This window comes from Cebus imitator, unplaced genomic scaffold, assembly GCF_001604975.1.
Source record: "Cebus imitator isolate Cc_AM_T3 unplaced genomic scaffold, Cebus_imitator-1.0 Scaffold205, whole genome shotgun sequence".
Classification (NCBI taxonomy): domain Eukaryota; kingdom Metazoa; phylum Chordata; class Mammalia; order Primates; family Cebidae; genus Cebus; species Cebus imitator.
Window position 1 is genome coordinate 2120029 of NW_016107520.1, and position 24242 is coordinate 2144270.

The 24242-nt window shown below is 39.9% G+C and overlaps 1 protein-coding gene across 7 annotated transcripts in view; it reads right to left on the minus strand.

Annotated features, from left to right (window-relative positions):
- Nucleotides 1-2262: 2262 nt before the first annotated feature.
- SPEF2 (sperm flagellar 2) overlaps nucleotides 2263-24242 on the minus strand; it is a 196774-nt gene continuing 174794 nt past the window's right edge. For 5 of the 7 annotated variants that reach the window (XR_001830836.1, XR_001830837.1, XR_001830835.1 and 2 more), the window contains 2 exons: nucleotides 22634-24177; nucleotides 21787-21872 (listed from right to left, as the gene is read on the minus strand). Coding sequence is in view for 2 of the 7 variants with exons in the window: in XM_017548273.1 (XP_017403762.1) it covers nucleotides 2321-2410; nucleotides 8321-8443; nucleotides 8617-8862; nucleotides 15372-15551; nucleotides 18472-18564; nucleotides 20878-21060; nucleotides 21766-21872 (1022 nt within the window). In the remaining 5 variants the exon portion in view is untranslated. Of the gene's footprint in view, nucleotides 2411-8320; nucleotides 8444-8616; nucleotides 8863-15371; nucleotides 15552-18471; nucleotides 18565-20877; nucleotides 21061-21765; nucleotides 21873-22633; nucleotides 24178-24242 lie in introns of those variants that run through there. The other 2 variants (XM_017548273.1, XM_017548274.1) reach the window with 2 other exon arrangements.

Here is a 24242-nt window from a genome sequence, read left to right on the forward strand (position 1 = left end):
GACTCTGATTTGGCAAAGACTGACCCGGAGACCCTTTGTGTGCTGGTTGCCATTCTACTGCTTAGAGGAGTTAATGGGCCTCAAAAGAAAGATTCTACAGTTTTCCTATTTAACAGCATTATGCCAAAAATTTATTATAGGAATGCTGCTTGCTCTGCTTTATTGTTTTTCTATTGCAATGTACTGTTGCCTTGTCTCACTGAATTCTTAATGAAATGTGGATTAGCTTACTGCCTGTGTCCTTATGATATATTATTGATCTGAACTCTGTTTTCAGATATTCTTCCCCTCCCTCTCTAGAATCACTAGAATTACCCTGTTTGTCCACATGTGAATCAGCTAAATTGAAAATTTGTAAGCTTAGGTAGGGCTTCTTATCCATCTCCCAAGCACACGTCTGGGTCACTCTCCTCCATTAGCTTGAAGACAAATGCTCTGGGAATACAGCCTCCAGTGAACTTTAACTCACAAGAAGCAAAGTTAGGAAATGTGACTCTGCAGAAATAGAATTTCCACTAACAATAAGAATTGCCTTGGGCTGCTTATTGACTTATTGATCAATTTAAATGTGATTTTTCCACAAATGCATCAACAGAACATAAAACTGGTATGGTTTTTAGTCTTAGGTTCTGGGGCACAGCAATAAAGAAAATACACAAAATTCTGACTTCACAGAACTTACAACTGATTGGAGTGATAGACGAGAGAATAAATATAGTTTGTTAGATGGTGATAAGCACAATGGGAAAAAAATAAGAGTGGAAGTAAGATGTGGTGAGTTGCTTCTATTTTGCATGAGGTAGTGAGCGGAGGCTTTATTGATAAAGTGACATTTGAACAGAGACCCAAAGAAATTTGTGGGACAAGTCATGCAGAGATGTGGGAGGAAAATCATTCTAAACAGAGAGTATATCAAGTACAAAGGCCCTGCGGCAGTAGTATGCCCAGTGGGTGCCAAGATGGGCAAGGTAGGTTTGTCACTTAAGCAGTGAGAAAGGGAAGAACAGGAGATGGGAACAAAGAGGCAATGAGGGACTCTGGGTGACACAGGACATAGAGGATTGGGGCAGAAGTGTGACATGGCCTGACGTGCATTATAAAAGGCTCCTTCTGGCTGCTGTGGTAAAAACAGCCTGTATAGGGAACAAGAACAGAAACAGGATCACTGGTTACCTGGAACAGCAGTAATCCAGGCAAAAGATGGTGATGGCTTGGACCAGACTTCCTGCCACAAAGGACTAAGGAAGATCGCATTCTAGAGGCATTTTCAGGGTCTATCCTACCTGATTTGCTCATAGGCTGGAGGTAGGATGTGAGAGAAAGAGGCAACTCAAGGATGACTTCAAGGTCTCTGGTCTGAACAGCAGGAGGATGCAGTTGCCTAAAATGGAAGGGGACTTAGAGGAGCAGGTTTGAGGAAGAGGAAAATCAGAAATTCTCCTCAGACGTGCTGAGTTTGAGATGACTATCAGCCATCCATGTGGAAAACATGGGGCCATTAAGACAGAGAAGTTTGGATTTCGGAGGAAGATGGGAATAGAAATTTCAGTGTTGGAAGCCTCTGTAATACCCATGAAGTCATGGAAATGGATGGATTGACTGTAGATGAAGAGGGCTGATTCCTGGGGCCCTCCTACATTCAGAAGTTGAGGAGAAGAGGAGGATCCAGCCAGTGAGGAGACACAGGGTTTATCACAGAAGCAGCTCAGCCACTAAGAATATATCACCACTCTTGAAACACTTTCGTGATAAGTATCATTGAATTTGAGTTATCAATTTATCAAGTGAAAAGATGAAATTGTGCATCTATCTATGAAGGAAATATATTCTATTAAGAAATAATTATGAATAGATGTGGGCACAAAGCTTTATTAGCAGTTCAATAATGCAGCCTTCTTCTTGGCTACTGAAATAAACCTTGAAATTTTACTGTATATGAAGCAAGAACTGTAAGATGTACCTAGAAGTACTATCCTGATGTGGAGTTTTGGGGGAATTTTCACTATATCTACCTAATGTAGATACCTCTCATAGGGAATTTTCATGACCTATTTATTTTTGAACATATTATTCTAGGGCCTTCCATTTTCAGAATCACTTCAAAATGCATTTCCTCGTTACTTTGTATTTTACTTTGGATTTTTTTTTCTCTCTTTATTATGAAATATTCTCCAAGTTAAGGAAGGTTCCCTTTTCAATGCCCATAATAAACTGGATTCATTTCTATACTTAAAATCATAACATATATGACAAACACCACAGTCACATTTAATATTTGGAAGATTTATTGCTGAATTATAGAAATCACACTCTTTTGTCTTCATTTCTTTTCTTCTGTAAGTCTTGAAGGTGATCTTTCTCCATCACTTCCTTGTACATGTTCACTCCTTTGGAGGATTATTTTAATATCCTAAGACAAAAGATTCAAAGAGAAGTTACAAATACTAATAAAGCATTTAGGTTTAATAATCATATAGTACATGGCAACCATTAACTAGCTTTTATTTATTTTCTTCCACTGAGAAAACTCATCTCCATTTAGTTGTAATCACACCCTGAGACTTACTACTTGTATGTTTGGAAAGCTAAGATCATGGAACCTTAGTTTCCACACTTAATAATGGAGTTTTCAAATTAGGTTAATTAATATTTGTTAAAGCAGTTACACAGACCTTGGCATATAATGGGCAAGTTAAAAGATTATTTCCTTATGAATGAATAAACAACAGTATTCACCTTCTGTGAAAGAAAATGCTAATGCTAAATGAATCATGTCTATAGATTTGTAGACTTTTAAAACAAGATTACTTTCCTGAAATTGTCTCATTCTTTCATTTAAAAAACAGCAGGGAAAGAATGATCTGCTTTTCATCTACTATCCAGCTATCTTACATCTTAAATCACAGATATTTTTCAAAATATATTTAAACGATTATCACAATGTAGAAGGCGTACCAACACATGAAAAATACAGAATTGCATTTAGGTAGTTTTTAGCTTTTTTATTTCACAAATTTAGGGAAGTGTTTTAACAATATAAGTTCCTATTTCTCAGAGCTGGGTTTCAAAGGTTTCAATTTGACTGTGATCATTTTACTCAAGAAGACACAAGTTTGTTCACTCTCTGTGATAACCCTTCTGATTGACAGATGCACTGCTTCTACCAGTCACCGTGAGGAATCATGGTAAATCACTTTCTTTAGAGATCTTGTTCCTTGAAAACACAGATCTCCTGAAGCCAAAGGTCAACGCTAAGTGAACCAAGTAGAAAAGAACAGCTGCTCCTCATTGACTTTTCTAGTCTTACCCAATACAATTCTTCTATTTATTATTTATTTTTTTAAGAAATGGAGTTTTGCTCTGTCACTCAGGCTGGAGAGAGGTGGCATGACCATAGCTCACTGTAGCCTCAATCTCCGAGGCTCAAGAATTCCTCCCTCCTCAGTTTTCTAAGTAGCTGGGACTACAGGCACATGTCACCATGTCCAGCTAATTTTTAGATTTTTTGTGGAGATGGAGTCTTGCTCTGTTAACCAGGCTTGTCTCAAATACCTGGCCTCAAGCAATCCTCCCGTCTTAGCCTCCCAAATTGCTGGAATTACAGATGTGAACCACTGTGCCCAGTCCACTACAATTCTTAGTAACATGGCTTCTTTATATAGTATGTTTATAATAACTAATGTTATTTTAATATTATCAAAAGTTAATTTGAGGATTAAGGAATGAGCTAAATTGTAATTATCTGACACTCCATAGCATGGGGAAAATGATAAGCTCCAGATATATTTAAACCAGAGTTAGCTAAATTTATAGCTGAAATCAGGGGCCATAATTTTCAGTAGCAGCGAATGGAGAAAACCCTGTGAAAGTCAGAAAATGTTTGACACAGGTGCTTTGAAAACAAAAAGCACTGAAGCAGCCATCATATTTTATTATAAAGATAAAGGAGAAGCTTAGAGAATATTTTAAAGTCAGGTATCTTGAAGACAAAGAGGGATGAAAGCCTCCTTCAGTTCACACTTATAATTATAGGTATATTATCCTAATGTAATTGGGTCCTGATTCATTTGTTTATAAGATATTTTCTGGTGATACTCTGATTTTAATATGAAAAAGTTTCTTGCTACCTTCCATTGAATATAAACCCAATTATAAGGTAATATGTTTGATTTACAGATTTGTTTTTAAAAATGTATAATAACTGAGCCTATGTTTATCACAAGAAACTAAAGTTATTAAGCTTTCAGAGAAAATTGTTTATGCATTTACATTTATAAATATATCACAGGAAATTAACTTTGTTCACCAACAACCCATTTCCAATATCCTCACTGGTCTTTTATATTTACACAAATCATTTTCTTAATAATTTAGGAACATTATTTGAAAATAAGTTTTTTGTACAAGGCCTATGAAAATGGAAATTAAATAAGTAAGTTTAGCGGAATAACTCTAATGTCCAACACAAAATCTGGAACTTCTATGTAGGTGTGTACCGCATGGGGCTTCCTGGGACTTCGGTTTGGACCCTTTATCATCATGGCACTGCACCAGTAAAAATTATTCTTTTTTTCCAAGGATAAGACATGCACACTCAAAAGATCAGATGCCAGCTCACTAGTCCATCCACATATAATTGCACATGATTCAGAATTATTTCTCGTGCACAGTAACTACTACAGACCAGTAGTAGTAGAAGTAGATTGGTACAAAAGTAATTGCGGTTCTTTGCCATTTAAAGTAATGGCAAAAACTACAATTACTTTTGCACCAACCTAACAGTAATAGTAGTAGTAGTAGTAGTAGTAGTAGTAGTAGTAGTAGTAGTAATAGTATCTCACATTTATTGAGTGCTTTCTATCTTCCAGGAACTGAGTTAAGCACTTTGTATGTATTATCTCATTTAATCTGTACAAAATCCCCATGAGGTGAGTATGATAACTGGCCCTATTTCACAGATGGAGACGCCAAGGCACTTTGAGGTCACTTGCCTAAAGCCACACATTTTATAGGTATGAACCCAGTCAGTGCAGCTCCAGAGCCCACTCTCATAACCACAAAGCCAGTCCACCTTAAATATATTACTACAATTATGCATACTCGGTTTTTTTTCAAACGTGTATTTTAAAATGTTGCCACTTCTAAACAGAAACCTTGTAAACATAAAGCTGTTAGGCAACAACCTTCACTTCCCCCTGTTTATAATAGCAAACAACATTTTAACCTGAAAAACCACACTCTAGCTTTTGCTCTTCTTATCTTGAAAGATCTTCAAATGACATCACCGTGGTTGAAGTGTATTTTAAATGTGATCTATTTACTGTACATAGATATCTGAAGCAAAAAATGACAGGACGAGTACAGTGGTCCGAGTCTTCAAAGATTCTTTTCTTTCCATCCCTTCCTTCCTCTTTTTTTATTAGCAAAAATGAGAATAGAACACCTTACTGGAAAGGGACCCTTTTTCATTGTAAATATCAGAACTTAGGCTTCTCAGAACATGGGCACAACTCTTCTTGATGGACCATCATATGAATGAGTCCCACTGGTGGTAGTTTACTAGCCTTGAATTAGATTCATTGGTGGAGTGACCAGGAAGAGGTGTGGAGGACGTGAGAAGTGAGAGTTAAAGTAGATGACTCAGGCATATCCTAGAGAAGCATTCTGGCAATGAACGAACTCACTAACTAACTCTCAGCTGTGAGAATGCCTCGTGCTATTCGTATTGTGAGACTGGTTAACAGAAGACAGACACACTGCAGCTGGGTGACTTTCAGCCAAAGGGGTACTGTGCACCAAGGAAGATGAGGGAAATGTGCAGGCGGAGGTGGTTTTGGAGGTCAGTATGTCAGGATGTTCCAGGAATACAGTGGGTAGGACCCGAAATGTTAGGTATTCTGCCACGCTTGGGACAGTTCTCCCCAAAGAGGAACCGTGCTGTTCCAAATGCCAATAGCACTTCAGTTAAAATTGTGAATTGCTGACACTCCCTCAGAAATGAGAGGAAAGTGTAACTTAAAAGGAGTCCTGTGGGTGCCAGCTTTCCCAGGAAGTCAGAACACCTACTGAGAAAGGCTGACTCTTGTAGGCAGCCATCTGTTGGCTATTTTCTCTTCTCCAGCAAAATGTCAAATAGAATCTTCTCTGCAAGTGCATCATATTTAATCACTCTGGTCAGAGTGAAGATATTCTCAGATCATCCTGACTTTCTGGGAGTCTTCTTCCCATTATGAGAGAAAATAATGGTGGCATCATTTTTATGCTCCTACTTGTTACCAGCAATATAAAATAAGTCCTATTTTATATAATCTCAAGGGATTTTGCAAATCGTTTCACTAGCTCAATATAAGATAGCTGTTCCCTGATACGTGCAACAGAGCATGTAAGCTAAAATGCAGTCTATAGCGATGGGCCTAAGACACCTACTTTGTGCAGGATGACATGATGGCACAATATGGTAAAGAGACCAAGGAATGCCTGGGGAGGGACAAATTAATATCACATCATGTCCTGCTCAGCAGCCTGTTCATTCTCGCTTGCTTTTCTTGGAATCCACATTTCCTTGAGTGACAAAATTTAATGGGATCATTTTACACCTTTCCCAGGCTCTTCGTGGGTTGGGGATCCTGCAGTCCTGCTTCCATGCCTTCTCTAGACCTTCCCTTCACCTAGGACTCTGCTACCTCCCTACTCCAACAGCAAAATCTACGTAGACCTTCCCTTTCCCTCTCTCCACTTTCCCACACCATAGCCATCGTCCAAGACCTGGCTATTCCTTCTTGGGCAGACTCCCTCCATGCTTCTAGCACAAAAATGTCATGTATTGAATTCCTATAATTTTGCACTTGGTTTGTTTAACTTGCATCATTTTCTTGCAATTCCTGCATGTAAACATTGTCTTGCAAAAAGCAGTGGAATTTTTTTTGAGAGGAGTCACTAATTTATGTACTCAATTTTCTCTCTCTTATGGAAGCGTATACTATGGGTCTCAGTAGCAGATGCTCAGTATTGAATAGTACTCCTAAAATTCATCATTTCTGCAGCACTTCCCCTGTGTCAGATAACATGTTAGGTGCTTTACATGCATGACCTCACTTCATCCTCACCACTACCCTTTGAATATGAATGTCTTATACTCATTTAACAGTCAAGAAAGCCAGGATTAACAGAAAGTTAAGGTCAGGGAGCTACTGAGAGATAGACCTGAGATTCAGTCCTGTGACCTGATTCCCAGAGCCTGTATTCTTAAATGCTGTAACCATATTTCACTACTGCATAGGCCCTGTTTCTAAACAGCTGCTAGCTTGTTAGAAATCAACTTCGATTATACTAATACAGAGAATAAAGTTAATTTTAATATTAATAATTTAGTATTTTAAAGGACCAGCAATTTAGAACAAAAATATTTAGGCACAAAGAAAGATATTTAAGTCTGAATAATTTCATTTGTGGGTATGGAAAGAAAACTGCAAAATGTTAACTTGTCATCACTGAGAAGTCAGGATACACAATCTACATTTTACCAAAGTGAAAGTGCTTTTATCTTCAACTCAGCAAACCCTTTGTAATTCAATACACAACTTACAGGAGCCAAACAGGGAGACTTCATGATAAACTGGTATCTGAGAGGGTTGTAGTGCTACATTCTGAAAGGGGGTTGGTGTCAGCCTCTTCCCTCCTCAGCCCCTGCTGTGAAAGACCTGGGGCTAGTCGTGGTGGATGCACATTTAGCATGTGTGGTCCAGACTTGCTTGGTGGTTATGTGATTTCTGAGCTCTTCCATTCTTTGCAGCTCTTCCATTCTTCTGCTGGGTTTGTCCAGTTTCTCTGGTTTTATCCTGAGTTTCTCCATCTTGCACACTGTTTTCCTGATGGAAGTGGTGCCCAACCTTTTGCACACACTATCATTTCCACTACGTAGATTATGTGTACCACCATGTGTGATTAGAATACAATGAATATGTCAGCACTTGGCTGGAGATCATGGTCTTGGTTAGTTCTTTTTGGCAGGAGAAATCTTATTCTCCAAACTCTTCAATCACAGCCTAGGGTCATTACATGGCTGGAATGACAATCCTAACACTGCCACCCACCCAAATTTAACTTCCAACTGTCCACTGTGCCTGAGCTTGCTGTGCTTTGGGCATTTCAGGCTGACCTTTCTGGTTTGATATGATTACTAGCTTAGCTTCTCCAGAGCCTGGTGTGGCCTGGCAGGGTCCAGCTTCTTTCTCCTCCATGCCAGCTCACATTCAGAAACATCCTAGCATGCCCTGAACCTGAGCCCAACCAAATTAGAGCACTTTGGGGTAATACTCACAGGAATCTTATAGTCTGAATAATTTGAAATCAAGTCTTGAATAAAAGGATGCTTCAAGAGAACAGCAACTTCAATTGGCTCCAGGTTCTTGGCACCTAGGTCTTGAAATGCTTTTACAAAGCCCTTTAAAGAAGAAAAAAACGAAGTTAATCAACCTTACAATCCTGTAGATGTTAAAAAAAATGGTTGTGTTTATGAAAGGGATTCTGTATAATATCTATGCAATGATATATTTTGAGAGCACTTCCATAAAAATACGCTCAGAATTCAGGCCAACTTTTTACCAAAAAACCAACCTCTGCATAAATATTCTCTGTCTTTAGGTGGCTGGCAAATCTGCTGGAGTCCTGTGCTTCACTTCCCCCTTTGAACACTTTGAGTAGCGTTTCCAAGGAGATCTTTTCATGGTTTGCATTTTCAGGAATTTCTTCATCCTTCTGTTCCCTTTCCTCCCTGTTGTCTTTTAATTTCCTTTCTTCTCTTGCAGCATTTTCCTCTGGTTCAGCAGATTCCTCAATTGGACTTGTATCAGTTGAGGAGGTCTGCAAAGTTAAAATGAGAGAACATGAAATTAAACTGAAGTTTTTTTCCACCAATGGAGACTTTTAGAATATACCAATTTCATCATCACACACTTTTCATGAATGAGAGAGCCTACCACAAACTAGCTAAACAGTCTAGAGGAGAATACACTAGCTGCCTTGAAAATCACAATGTCAAAATTCTAGACCAGTTTTACTCGTAGCGTACAGAAGCTTGTATAGTGTGGGGTGTGTCCTACTCATCTTCATACATTCTTGGGCTGACTACATTGCCAGGTATTTCAACATCTGTATTTAGATATAGATATACACATGTATACAGGTTTTAAGCAAGATTTGCTTTTGAAATTGGTTGCAATTGAGAGGCTAAGGCAAGTCAATTGCTCTAGCTTGATAGATTCTAAGAGCTTCAGAAACAGTTCTTTGGACACCGGAGGATATCCCAACTAAACACTCAGAAGGCAAAATAGAAAACAAATCCAATATACAAAATCATGTTGAGATTTTTACTGCTGCCTTTCGAAATTTGGCCAAAAGCCATGAACTCAGGCACTCATGAGTATGATGAAGAGTAAATTGTTTTGATTTCTTATGTATCAAAAGCCCGAAAGTATATATCTTTCTTATGCATCCTACCATTGACCCACTAGTTACAGAACTAGGAATCAATCCTGAAGAAATATTCATTTGCACAAATACTTTTGTATATAGCTGTTCATTCAGTGTTACAGCTAAAATAGAAAATGTATAATTCTAAAAAATGGGTGAATGGTAATAGAAACTCTGTTTCTGCAAGGAATATTATACTACCATGAAAGGTGATGGTTTAGCAGAATTCTTAATGACACAAGAAAACGCTTATGATGGAATAAGTGCAAAAAGAAAGCAGAAAACAAAGTAATACACATAGTGGGATATTTTGCTTATATATCTATACTATTGATGAAAATGGAAAGCAATGCATTAAAGAGTTAACAATGGTGACCTCTGGGTAGTGGAATAGACAATTTCCTTTTTCTATGCTTCCTACATTCTCTAGTAAATTTGTATGTATATGTGTGTGCATACATGTGTGTATTTATATATGTTTCAATATTTGATAATTTGTCAAGAGAGAAAGGAGCATTTGGCATCTTGGGGGGCCAAATGTCAGAGAACATCTGAGATCTGGTCTCCTTCATCCCAAGGAAGAAAAAAAAATGCTAATTTAGGAGGGTGCCAATACTGTAAATATTCAATTCAGTAGAAGTATTAAGTGCATAGATTGTGCAAGCTCTTTCTAAATAGTCATGTAAATCCCATGTATAAAAAGATTATGATGCAGCACAAAATTAAGCCTCTGGTAGTCATATGCTCATATAAGGAATGTGGAGGGACAGTGGGCAGTGTAATGAAGGCAGTTACATTTGCTATAGCTCTGTGTGGTCACTTTGCCTTAATTGGGCCCCTATATCCTTTGTTAAGTTGGGAACTTAAGCTTGAAAAAAGAAATAGAGAAAGAAAGACAGAGAGGGAATGTTCTAACAGGTGAAGATTTTGGCATCAAATATAAATATTTATATAATTTTCCTCCAGCCTTTGATTCACTTTAAACAACCAAATGCTACACGGCAAAAATGTAAAATCAGCTTTAGTATTTCAACCCAGGATGCTTGGGAATTATTGCATTGGCTACCCATCAATAATTTTCCCGGGCAATGTAACAGCTAATATAGTGAAATGAACATAGCAGTGATGTAAAGCATCTTTCTGAGTGAGTCCAGGATGAATAAACTTCTATTCAAAGTGTAGCATAGGTGCTGTGCACCCAAGATAAACATAGAACCTGTAGGTAAGCAAATGACTAGCTGCTTAGATGAGCAGGTGATACCAAAACTAAGAAAAGAAGGAACCTGGCCTCTCTGTAACCAAAATTAGGGAGGAATTTACTTTCCAGAGGCCTGATGTAAGAAGAATGGAATAAACAATTTTTTAAAAAAATTCAGAGGTAGCAATGTAAACATTTGAAATGTTGGAGTGAATAATCCTTAACTTATTAGTGTCAGAGGATGCTTTCTAAATGTTTGCTATTTTTGCTCTCTAGGGGGTTGGTATAGAATAGGCTTAGTGGCTCAGTGGGAGGGGAAGGAAGTGAGAGAGGCCGAGATCCAGCTGAAGAAGCTGGCATAGTCCTGCAGGGAGGGGAACGTGTGTAAGAGGAGGTGGTTCTCTCCAACAGAGACTCTGAAAGCCAGTGATGTTGAACATGGGTGCAGGAACAAAACCAGTGATGTCACTTTGGAGAAAAGCCAGTACTTCTGAATAAGCAATTATTAGTGGTATCAGAGCTCTACAGACATCACATTATTATCTAAGCAGAGGAACAGACTGTGGTGCTGTCAAGCACCATGTCACACTTGGCTAACTCTCAGGACTCCCAACAAATGTGTCCCCAGAGCGCTACCTGTGTGTCCTCCTGACCATGCATTTTTATCATTCAGTCAGCCCAGTTCCACATCCTGGATGGCCGCGTAGAGGTCAGTTCTTGTGACTAATGTGGGCAAAGCCTCACAGACCAGAAGGGCATAGAAATGTATGCGTGTTCCACCCCAGGGCCTCAAACGCTCCTGCCAAGATGTTTCTGCAAGACTTAATTTCAAGCTTACAATTTACTAACCCCACAGCACACAGGTGGCAGAACGGACCATTTTCCCAAATGTCACTTATTTAAAGATCCACGAAGATTAGTGCATTACTGATAAATGCCTTGCTCTTAAGTACCTTTTAAATTACACAAGAAGCTGTGACTTTAAACATAAGGCCTGAGCCACATTGAATAAAATCAGCATGAATAGCAGACATGAGTAAAGAAGAATGAAATGCTGGGGAGATTTCCTGTTTTTTGTGCAGAAAGAAAAGCAGAGATCTGAATGAATATTTTGGAAGTGAATATTAATCTGCTGGAGGTGTTATTTCTGAACATTATGGCTTCTCGGGACAGGGTTGCCCAGGAAACTGGAATGCAGTGGAAATGACACAGAAATGGAGTGTCACAATTGGAGACAGGGTGGAGAGGATGAGGAGTGATTGAGAATGAGGGAGGTGGGGTGCTCCTATGTTCCAAATGCTCCTCGGATTCACTCCAAGTCAGGAATAGGCCTGTGTGTGTAAGACAGCCCTGCGCTCCATCCCCGGCTCCACCTCCCACCCACTGGCTTAATCTCAGCTGTGCAGTGTTCTTGGTTCAGTTCCTCCACAATGCCCTTGGATTTTAAAGGAGCTCTTGAGAGCATCACTCAAGGAGAGCTGCTTTCTGGGTGGGAACACAGGCATACGGTGAATGCAGCACTCAGGGATGGAAGGCATTAAGCGTCTTCCTGTGCCAGGAGCCTGGCTGCCAGCCCCAGGGACAGCTGTCTGTTGCTATGGCAACAGCTCTAGCACAGGCTTCCTTTCTCCTGGCCTTTCCTGCTCATTGCAGCCTCCAGGAGTCTGCTGTTGCCTCTGCCTGCCTGGAATATCTGCTTTTCTCCTCTCTACCATGGAGACTAAACTCCGTTCATTACATTGACCCTCTCTTCTTTCGCCCTTCTTTCCTGGTCATGTTCACAAATACTAATCAAGTTCTGGCTATGAAGCCGCTACTTCAGAGAACATGAAGATGGGTAACAAGATGTCCCAAACTCAAGGCAGGAGCCATTTAGCAGTAGAAATGATAGATAAGTGGCACCCTGCCTGAAGCCCTAGGTCTCCTTACTTCCCTCCTTTGCCCACTATAGTCTTTCCTCAACACAGAGAGACCCTGACATAGTGAAACCAGGTGACTGCACTCTTCCAGTGACTTCTCATCCTGCACAGAGTGAAAGCTAGCCCTCCGGGTCCTCTCCCTCTCACGTCCCTTCCCTACGACTCTCCTCCTCCGTGCTCGTCTCCAGCTCTGCTGGCTAGCCCTAGTTCTCAGAACACACCAGTCATGGTCGCACTTAAGGGCTTTTGCACAGTTTTCTTCACTTCAAGTGCTCATACCCCAGAGACCTGCGAGGCTCTCTCCCTCACCTTCTCCAGGCCTCTGTTTATATGTCTCTTCACAGAGATGCCTTCTCTGGCCACCCTAATTAACACTGCAACCCCTATTCCAACGCCTGTATTTTCCCCCTGCGTTCTTTTTCCCCCATAGAATTTATCACCATTTGATGTAGTTTCTATTTTGCTTATTTGTTTATTGTCTGACTTCTTCCTGCCTGGAATAATCTTTGTTCACTGCCATACCCCTGAATCAAGAGTGGTCCCCAGCACACACAGGTGCTCCGTAAATGTTTGTGGAAGTAGCGAATGCATGTACATGGTGGTGCTCTGCCTGCCAGGGAAGTTCTGGTTATAACCCGGGCCTTGCTGCAAGAGTGCTCAGTGCTGCCAAGGGAAGCTTTGTGAAAGGTCTGGCATTGCCTAGGCTTTGGATAATGGGGAGACCTCAGATCCTTAGAGATGTGATGAAAGTTACCGCAGGTAGAGAGAGTAACAGGAGCAATGGCAGGGAGGCAGGGAAGAAGAGGGCATCCACACCTCTTCTGGTTGGCAAAGCCTCATGTTCATCTGCCTTTTGTTCTGTGCTCCCTCCTGTTTGGCGCATCATTCTCTCATTCTCTTTCATATGAATGAGGGCAATTTGAGTCCCTTCAGGAGAGCAAGTTTGGCTTCTTTTGGGACTATGCAAAGAGCATAATTTACAAAGTGAATGGACTAATTAATTAATGCAGTGTTTACTGAGCTCTGTGCCAGGCCTTGCCTCAAGTTCAGGGTCTCAGAACAAGGCAGATGCCTCCTCTCCACCAAACTCTCCCTCCACAGGGTGCTTAGAATCTAGAGAGAAGCAGGTCTCAAGGAGGTCATTGCCAGGTGAGGAGTATCTTGTAGGAGAAGCAGGTGCACCACGGGAACATACAGCAGCGGGTCTGACATTATTTGAGGTGATGAAAAACAGACATGAATGAGCCCTCACAGCAGGCTGGGATCTGGGTTTAGATCATAGATCCAGAGTTAGTTTAGGGAACCCCCACGTACAGGGAGATACAGAAACATCCCTGGTAAAGTGGCAAATGCAGTGCCATGAATGCACATCATACCTAACTCCTTATTTACTTGGGAAACTTTTTTTTTTGAGATAGAGTCTTGCTGTGTCCCATAGGCTGGAGAGCAGTGGCGTGATCTTGGCTCACTGCAACCTCCGCCTTCCAGGTTCAAGTAATTCTCCTGTCTCAGTCTCCTGAGTAGCTGGGACTACAGGCACACACCACCACGCTCGGGTAATTTTTGTATTTTTAGTAGAGATGGGGTTTCACCATACTCATCAGGCTGGTCTCGAACTCTTGACCTCAGGTGAACCACCCACCTTTGCCTCCCAAAGTGCTGGGATTACAGGTGTGAGCCACTGAACCTGGCCCCTTATTTGGGAAACTTTTAAACTGGGCTTCTACTGTCAAAGAAGACAGCATTCTTGAATGGAAGTAAACACTCCTGGCTGATCTTTCTGCTGCTGTGTGTTGAATCAGTATTTATAGCACACTGGTTTGAAGAGCTATTAGCTCACAAGGTGTGTAACTGGCCTCACTCTGGCTCTGGTGGAATGCGAAGGAGATCTTTCTGTCCACATGTGCAGGGTCAAACTTTAGGATGGCATTTAAGAGTTTATCTCTTCCCTCCCATGAATATCTAATTAAGATATTCAGAAACCTCTCATTCCTTTCAGACTACTTCTGCGTTAACAAGTATGTGTGAAGAGGACAGAAGTGTGGCTGGGACGTCTGAGGAGTCTGGACTGGGCAGCACATTTTTCCCCTCTGTTTCAACAAAGGAAAAGCAGAAACAAGGTCCCCTCAGATGGAACCACTGCTCTGGTCCCCAAAGAACAAAACCAAAAGCCATGTCAAGAACAAATGGGCACCTAGGAGGCACGTCACTTAGCACTCTTCTGGAGACTACCCCATCCCCAAATCCAGGGAATGCCAACGCCTTTGAGATCTCAAGGGGAAGGTGAGGTGGCATCTTAATCAGATATTAAGTGTCTTTGTCTTTGGACACAGGTGACATAAAATGCAGGTTTCCGGTGGCCGGGCTTTGGCCCGAAACACTAACAAGTCACATATATGTGTGGTGCATGTAGGCCTGAACTTGTTTCATCTACAATTTCTACACAGAATCCCAAATGGATTGGATTGAGACCCATTTCTGTTTCATTTATCAGGATCAGTACTCATGCAAATAAAGGCTATCCTTTACAGAGTAAAGTTGGATTCCACCAAGACACTTTGAACAAATTTTAATTTTACTATAAAAGTGTCTGATGGGAATTGGGTCCCCAGGTCTTAATCCAATTGAGTAAGGCTCTGTTGAAGACCAAGTATGTGTAAAGCATCATATGACACCCCTAGGCAAATACGGAGATGAAAAGAACAGAGTCCTTGTTGTCAGTTTAAGATCTTCAGGTATCCCCTCCAGACCCTATAGTTAGTTTATTTCTGGAATGCAATTACCTTGTCTGCACTCAGAGTGGAAGCTTTGACTTGTTGGAAGACATGAGTCCCAACAGCCACACTGAGGGCCCTATAGACTCCTTCCATGGTGTCTGGGTGGCAAGCAAAATAAAGCAGCATCTGTGTGTAGTCAAGCAGGGGTGGGTCCTTCTCAGAGTCAGCAAATAGCCTAAAGAAAAACTGCGCACAAAAAGAATTTCAAAGATAAAATGGGTGCACTCTGGTGGTTAGTAGTTAGTCATGGCAGTGAAGAATCCCTCCAGGAGCTTTGGAATAAGGTTACCTTCTGAGGGTTGAATTAGTAAAGCTAACATACAATGAATGGTATGAACCGAATAATGTTAAGAAAAAAAGCAGTAAAAGTAAGGCCCTGAATGCAAACGTAAAAGAAATAGTGTGCTAATTAATGCTACTAATATATGTAGGAAATAATGTACTAATTAAGGGTAGTGGGGGCTGCACATTGAATAGGAAAAGGGAACCACAAGCACAAGGACCCATTTATCTGTCCTCAGCATTATTGAGACAAACTAGGCCCTGGCCCTAAATATGAGGCTTCTGGTCCATCGCTTTCTGTGGGGAGTGAAAGGAGGGAAAGGAAAGGATGTCGAAAGCCACTGGGATTCTAGCCATTAAAAAGTCTTTGAACTGGTTCACCTGCTCTGGACTTCATACTCAAGCTACTGACCCTAAGTGACTTCACATCCAGGCAGAGAGTGCACTAAGCACCAAACAGCAGATCAGTAATTTTCTCGTTCTGAATGCCTGAGCTGGCATTGACACAGTGTCTTGTGCTTTTGGCAGCATGAGGATTTAGTGTTCAGGAGTCTGTTATCCTCTGGGGCTCTCCAAAGCAGAGGCTCAAGCCCTGGAACACACAGAACACACCTAGGCACCTAAGCAGCCTGTTTGGGGAGACTGCTACCTTCCAGCTCTTCTCAAATGTATATTTATGACTGGGAGACTTTTAAAAAATGTGTATTCTGATTAAGAATACATCTAAGGTATATGGCCTCAACACCTTAGATGGTGTTGGGGCCATCTAAGGTTCTGCATGTCTAGCAAGTTTCCAAGTACTTCTAATGTTGCTGGTTCTGGCCGATATTTTGAGAAGCAAGTTTCTAGAGCCAGAAGGTATTTCCACCATGTTATTTTTTGTTACCAAAACCCCTTACAACTATGAACAGGTTTAACTAGGGATAAATGAAGATAACAGCTGGAAAAATAATTTCTGATATTTGGCAAATCCAATAAAAATTTAAATAATGTCTCAAAGAAATGAGAGAGGCCAGGTATCGGTGGCTCACATCTGTAATCCCAGCACTTTGAGAGGTCAAGGTGGGCAGATCGCTTGAAGCCAGAAGTTTGAGACCAATCTGGCCAACATAGCAAAAACCCGTCTCTGCTAAAAGTACAAAAATTAGCCAGGTATGGTGGTGGGTGCCTGTAATCTAATTTTGTATTCTAATTACAGCCAAGTAAATAAACAAATATCTTTTGTTGTTTAACTTTTTCTCTTTGCCCACCTTTCTTTAGCAGGTTGACAGTTAACTACTGTTTAACCATGTATAGTAAACGTTTAGCTTGCTCACTAATACTTACATAGGACTTACTATGTGTCAGTTGCTGTTCTAAGAGTACCACACACATAAACTCCCTCTGCACAACAGCCCCACCAGAGAGGGATAAGAAACCAAGGTGCAGAGAGGTTGGGTAATGCCACGAATACCTTAAAACTTGTAAACAGTGAAATCTCTGCTTTTATCTCAGTGTGAGAACATTGAGATTTATGTAACTTCTGAGCATTGAGTCTCAGAGACACCCAGGGGGAGGATGGAAAACACCACTTCTTTCACCTTTTCTGTCATATGGACATCACTCTCTCTCACACACACACACACACACACACACACACACACACCCATCAGTCATCTTTTGTTCCATTACAACACTTTTTACTCAGGCTCCACACTCCTGTCTCTGCCTCTGACTTTGTTCCTTGCCTTCCCATAATCTTCTGGCAGCAGGTGGGAGCCACCTACTCCAAAAGTACTAAAAGATCCTTTTGTGTTTTGCTGCCAAGTGAACAGCTCAAATACTCTGCCTTTGATTGACATTTCTAAAAACTTCTGGCTGAAAATGAAAGTAGATTTCACTTGGCATAATATTCAAACTGCCAGTTGCTTTCAACTAATGAAGAACCTGTTTATGTTGATGGCAGATTTGTTCACAAAAGCATATAGAGACCATTCCAAAACTCTCCAGGATAATTTGTTTTCAGTCCTTCAGTTTCTCATTAAAAACGACAGCACATCAAATACTGCCCCTGCAACTGCCAGCCTTATATCTCGGACTTTTTTGATAACTCTCTGACCCTTTCTCTTACCTGCTCTCCTGGAGCATCTAGCAGAGGTGCTCAAAAAATATGCATCCAATTGAAGGAAGTTGCTCCATTTAAGGTCACAACCGGAGTCTTGCTCAATTTTGTACTACAATTTGGAACTAATGGCTGGCTAGAAATTCAACAATCTATATATCATACACATCTATGTCTAAATCTACCATTCAGTTTTTTTCATGTCTTACTGAGGTCAGAGTGGCATTGAGATTTTTAAGGTCTGGACTTTCACTGTGGCCTCAGAAATAGAGACTCATAAAATGCTATTATTGAGGATAATAATAATACTATTGAGGGCAGCAAGCTCTGATGGACCATGGGCAACAAAATTAAAGAGAAATGGACATTGGCAAAAAGACAAATTTTATCCTAAGCCTTTAGAATTGGAAGGAAACTTAGAGACAAATGTGTTAAAAACTTAAGCTTATTTGACAGATGAGGAAGGTGAGTTCTGAGAGGCTGTGGAATTGTTCAGGATCACTCAGAGAGTTCACAGTAGGGCTCTGAGATTCCAGCCCCTGCCTCCTCTCCAGGGCTTTTCTACACTGCCTCCTCAATGAGCACCAGTGTCTGCACTTTGGAGAGACAGCAGAGGAACTGAGGGGCCGGGGTGCAGTCAAAGCAAGCTGCACAAGTGGAAGGAAATGCAAAGAAAATGATTAGTGCGATGATGCCAAATGTTTTAAAGATCTCAGTCATTACCTCGATAAGATGCTCCTGCCTATTAAATGGCAGGGGTTCAAGAGGGTTTTCTGGAATTTTTATATCTTCATCTCCTGTAAACCACAGACCAGCCTACATAAAAAAATAAAAATGAAAATCATTAAAGTATGTATTATGCAGAGATGTTCCTCTAAAAGCCACAAGAGATTGTGCCAATCTTGTCTCTAGAGCAGATGTCTCCCAGGTAGGCTGCAGAAACCACAGGGGTTTAGGAGAAAATACTAGAACTCCCATCTACGTTTCTTTTTATCTCATTCTTTTGTAGTTTTTATTTCCACATCTTTGATAACGTTCATAATGTATTAGTGCTGTAGCATATGTACATAATTTATAAATAAATGTCCATAGATTAAGAGTGCTAGCCACTTTTAACTGCTGGAACGTGTGATGAAGCTGGGAGGCACTTCCCTGTATCAATCTTGGATTAGTCACATTTTGGAGGAGTCTGTGCCCCCATTAAAAATAGTTCACATTCCTCATGTCCTGTTCATGTCCTGTCTGTTTGTGGAGACTTGCATGGTGCTGGTTACATTGTTGGTTTTAGAAAACTCTTTGTTAAGTAACTGAATGACTGACTCAAGATCTCAGCGACCTCGTTCATGACATCCCTCTGTCTCAGTCTATAACCGACACCAATGAGAACTTCATTTCCGCAATGCAGGCATACTATTTGACTGTCCTAATGTGTTGTTTTCAACAAATCTTACGAAATTTCGACCTAAGGTTATTTTGATGTTTTCACTGAAACAACATTGTGGGGGAGGGACAGTGAGCTGGGAAGTGCTGAAAATCTGTGAAAGGCATGCAGGCTGGTCAAGTGGGCCTTTCCACATGAGGGCTTCAGAGGAGGAGGCCTGACGGCGGAAAGGGAGAGGGCACAGCTCAGAAAACAACTGTTCCCCAAAACACAGGCAGTGTTCAAAGAAGTAGTTCTGAGTTTCTCTTAAACACAGCATCCAACTTTCTCTAAGAAACTCACACCTTTGGTAAAATAGTTTTCTGGTTTTGGCTCAGCACTTTGGTGAAAATTGCCAACACCCTTTGTTCTTATCGTGTTTGTGCAAAAGGACGTTGAAATCGATATCCTAGGTTAGTTGCCACGTGCAATAAATAACTGAATGTCAATACTTTCATGAGTGCACACTATTTAAAATCTTAAGACATCTATGCAAACAGAGTAAGTTTTGCTCTGCTACTTTTGCTTTTGAATAAAACCACCTTAGCAAAAATGTAGCAGAGGTCAAATAACCGAACAACTGTCTTGATCAGCCCTGAAAGAGCCTCATCATAATTTGTGTTTTTTCTTCTGGCTCAACTCTATGAGCCTGGAAATTTCAGAACTCTCTCAAAAAAAAGCAGGCCATGCATTAAGGAAGAAAAGGGAAGCAGGAAGGGATGCTTTGGTGAAATGCATGTGGGATACAGGAACCTGAGAATATTACTCTGTTTCAAAGTTAGCTCCTTCTGAAAGTTCCCTCTTTCATGTTGACCAGCAATGTGAAATGGTGAGCAATATAATGACATTAATAAAGACAAAGTAAGTAGTTCAGGCCCCCTCTCAGTTATGAAATTTTGTTCTTACTCCTTTCTTACTCAAAATTCTCAAAAATCAACACTTTTCTTGTCTTCACTTTCTAAAGACCCATTCATTTCCTCATCCCTCTGCCATGTAGCTTCTGTACTTATTATTCCACCAAAATTTCTGTAACACAGGTTACCAGTTACATCCCACCTGCCATGTCCAATGGCCAAATATTACACTACTGGGTTATCCATCACTTTCCTTGAGTGATCTCATACATTCATAAATTCAATAACCACCTACATGACACTGACTCGTGATCCCTTCTGTACAGGCAGCATTAGATTGGACATTTCTGTCTTCATTTCCCACAGACATTTCAAACTCAACGTCTCAAAAACAATGTCATCATTCATCACCCTCTCACCCCAAAGGAAAAAAAACCTGCTCCTTTCCGTGTGTGTGTGTGTGTGTGTGTGTGTGTGTGTGATCATTGTTCTTTCTGTTTTGGGAGTATTGGGCACTGGGTTTAATAAAAGATTTGCAGATGATTCTAATGTACAGCCAAGGATAAGAACCACTGGTTAGGAACTCAGGAGAAGAACAACGCAGTTTATGTAACTGCTTTCAGAACCCTTTGTTCTCCTGGAAGTTCTGACTTTTTCAGATCCTTTCCCTGGGGATGGAAGCCAGGCTTCTGCCTGGGGCTTTGACACTGCCTTTGCTGCCCCTGGGTGCCTAAACGTGGGCAGCTGAAAAGCAATGCACTGGTCTGAGACCTGGCAATGTAACATCAGTGAGTAATTCACATCTTACGTCACAAGTGTTCTGGTTTTATCAATGCCATAGGTGCTGGTAACAACCTGCATATACTGCTCGAAAGTGATGGTGCCTAACTGCTCCTTATCCACAGCCTTGAACTTCTGAAGGGTCTCAAGGAGCTCCTCCTCCAAGGGAATGGGCCAAGGCATGGAGGTTACTAACAGAAACTTCCGCCAGTCCACGAATTCCGAGTTGACTGTTAATAAGGATGTTAATTCCTGTAACTAGAAGAAAACAGGAAATGTCTTTGGAATATTTACATGATTTCTACTCGCTCGCGTTTTCATAGTTAGAGTTTCTCATGAAAGAAGGAGGACTTTTCACTGGCACACAGAGTCAGTTCTGACTTTTGTTTCTTTTATTCTACCAACCAGGCCACACCAGACAGCACCTAGAAAGTGTTTCATTTTTTGCTCCCTTTACATTTGTGGTTTTTGTTTACCATTATGCCATCAATTTACACACATCACTGCAGTTAACTTTGTACCTTTTTAACAGAAGAGAGATAGAAATTGCAGCTGTGCCTGTGTAAACGCTCTGCAGCCCATGGTGGATTGCCCTTTAACCATTCTGTTTTCTGAACACTCTTAAGGAAAATGTTATGATGAAAAGCGAGAACAACTAGAATTATCTATTATTACTAGTTAGGCTCATTCCATCTGGCAGTTATAGAAAGAAACTCACTGGTTGAGCCTCACGGTCTCTATAATATGTCAGTGACAGATCATCACTTATTCTTCAAATATTGAGCATGTGCATACTGTATGTTTTAACTGGAAGTTCACTCATGTTTTTATTTACTCATGTTTCATTGATTGCCTACGAAATGCCAGACACTATGCAAGTTACTCATTATTTTTAGAACTATTGATTCATTGATCAAATAAGAATGCTCAAAGCTTTAAAACTCAAACAACTTAGAAGCTTACTTCAGGTTGGGTCAGGTGCATCCAGCTACTAGGTAAGTTGTTTGTGCCAAGGTTCAAGGTCACCAAATCGATGAGAATGTCAGTAAATGCTTTATTTCCTATTGTGCCTATAATACAAGAAAAAATATTTTGCTACTTAGATTAGGTGATTTTTTTTTCTTCTTTTGCTAAAATAAATGTAATGAGTATTTGAAAAATCATTTTATTCATATTATATAAAACTGTAAGCTTTAAAGAAAAAGAAGACATTTTGGAAATATGAAAATGATAATTTCCTGATGCTTTCTCATTATTGTTTCTCAACTAAGTCAAAATTCCTTTTTTTGGCTTAGTAATAACTAATTCCAGATTGGGTAAAATTATCAAACTGTATACATTTTAGTTGAGTCTTCTTTGTGTTTCACTCAGAATAGGCTGAATTTGTTTTAAAAATATGATTTTAAGGTTTCCAATATGCAATAGGGCACAAGAGTAAACTATTTTGGCAAATATTAAATAAAAGTGTTCCAAATGCATGCAGATTATCACTGCAAGAAAGGTAATACATTTATCTGCATCTTGCCCTTTGGATCAGACTATATTTGCTTTTGAAGATGTAGAGAGATTTGAATTGTTAAGTTACTGGATTTTGAAAGTGCTAATTTAGTGGTCTGATTGGCTCAGTGTTCCTAAGCATTACATGAAAGACCACTGACCTTTTACATTCTTTGCTCTTAGGCACGAACCTACTTAACTCTATTTAAAAGAGATGTCTGCTTCATTTTTCATTTCAAATTGCACGCACATGCATTAAGAAAAAAATAAGAAAACAAAATAAATGAATCCACTTAAAAAAAAAATGTCTGGCTAACCAACACAAAAGTGGTACCTTCTAAAACAAGGAGAGACGCCTAATGTGTATTCAGGTATCTTTCAGGTCCAGAGTACATCTCTATTCTTTGTTTTAGGAATGAAAAGACTGAAAGATAGACACGCTATCTCAAGGTTTTCTTTCTACAACTAAATTTTTAGCATTTCTAAAAGTTCACATGAACTTTATCATTTCCTCTAACTTCCAGGGAAATGCAATAATTCTTCTAAAATCTCAGTGCTTCAAACCAAACACACAGTTTTGAGATTTGGAAGGTAATTTTCTGGGTAGCAAGATCAAAACATTTCTTCTTTGATATAATTGGCTGTTCAGAAATAAATTCTGTATCCTTTTTCATCAAACTTGAGTATCCAGTTTTATAGACAGGAGAGCATTTTCCCAGACAGCAGAATTTTCAGTGAACTGAGGTTTATAAAATCCTACGTTGGTTTTTAGATAAGTCAGACATAACTCAGTCATGCTCTTCAAGCTACAGCCGTAAACAAAATCTATTGAAACCATGAGGAGGCTCAAAGAATTTTAAAAATCTTGTAAGCTGCAACACATTTCTGCTACCTCTAATGGATATGGTGCAAAACAGTGTTATAGGACAGTACTTTCAGTTTACATAAGAATGGTTTACCTGAGGATTTAGCATGAAATGTGAAAACTGTTTTAATATTTGCCTTTGTTACTTAAATGGCCAAAGCATGCAGTGATATGATTGCAATAACATAATTACATAAATTTACAAATTTTGTTCACAGATGAAAAGAGAAGCTCTCTTTTAATCTGGCTGTGAGTTAATTACCTAATGCAGCTATCACTGAGAATTATCGAGGAAAAATTATGAATCGTATGCCAGGCCTAAGGGAAATCAGGCCATAATCATAGTCTGGTCACCCTTAGTGATAACTCTCAAAAAAATGATCTCAAAATAACACCATTGTGTAGAAGCATACAGCTCCACCGAAAGAGTGTGAAAGAACACATGAATACATATAAGTGAAGTTAGAAAGTTATAGATGAAACAATCTTGAGTTTTTTACTCTGTATGTTTGGAAGAAACCAAATGCCTTTTGTTTGATGTGAAGACAAGTTATTGTTTTACTTTTAAATTTCAGGTTTCTGGACACCATTTATTTTATGTTTTTTACTATGCAAAAAAGTTACATTGCTATGCAACTACAATGTAAACATTTGCCTATTGCTAATCACTTTCATAATGGTTTTCTGAGTTTGATGAACAATCTGAATTAAAGCTTGTGTCACCAGTTGAAGACGGTGTTCCTGTATTCCATAAATGGATAGCTTTCCTAGGGTCAAAATTATTAATGTCTGGAGAATTCAACTGAATGATTAGGACATCTGTCAGATATTCAGCCTTGATTTTTGGATGCATGTGTAACTTGGTCCGTTTCATCTGACTAAAGCCACGTTCTGCTTCAGCTGAACTTGCAGGAAGGGTCAGCACTAAGTCGACTAGTGTCAGGATATTTGGATACTTGTGTAAGTAAATGGAATTCACAAAATCCCAGGTCAACTGTTGAATGTTTTGAAATCTAGGAGGGAGAATAAGAAATGTTAAAGATTGAGACTCTCAAGTTTTACCCAAACATTTATAAAC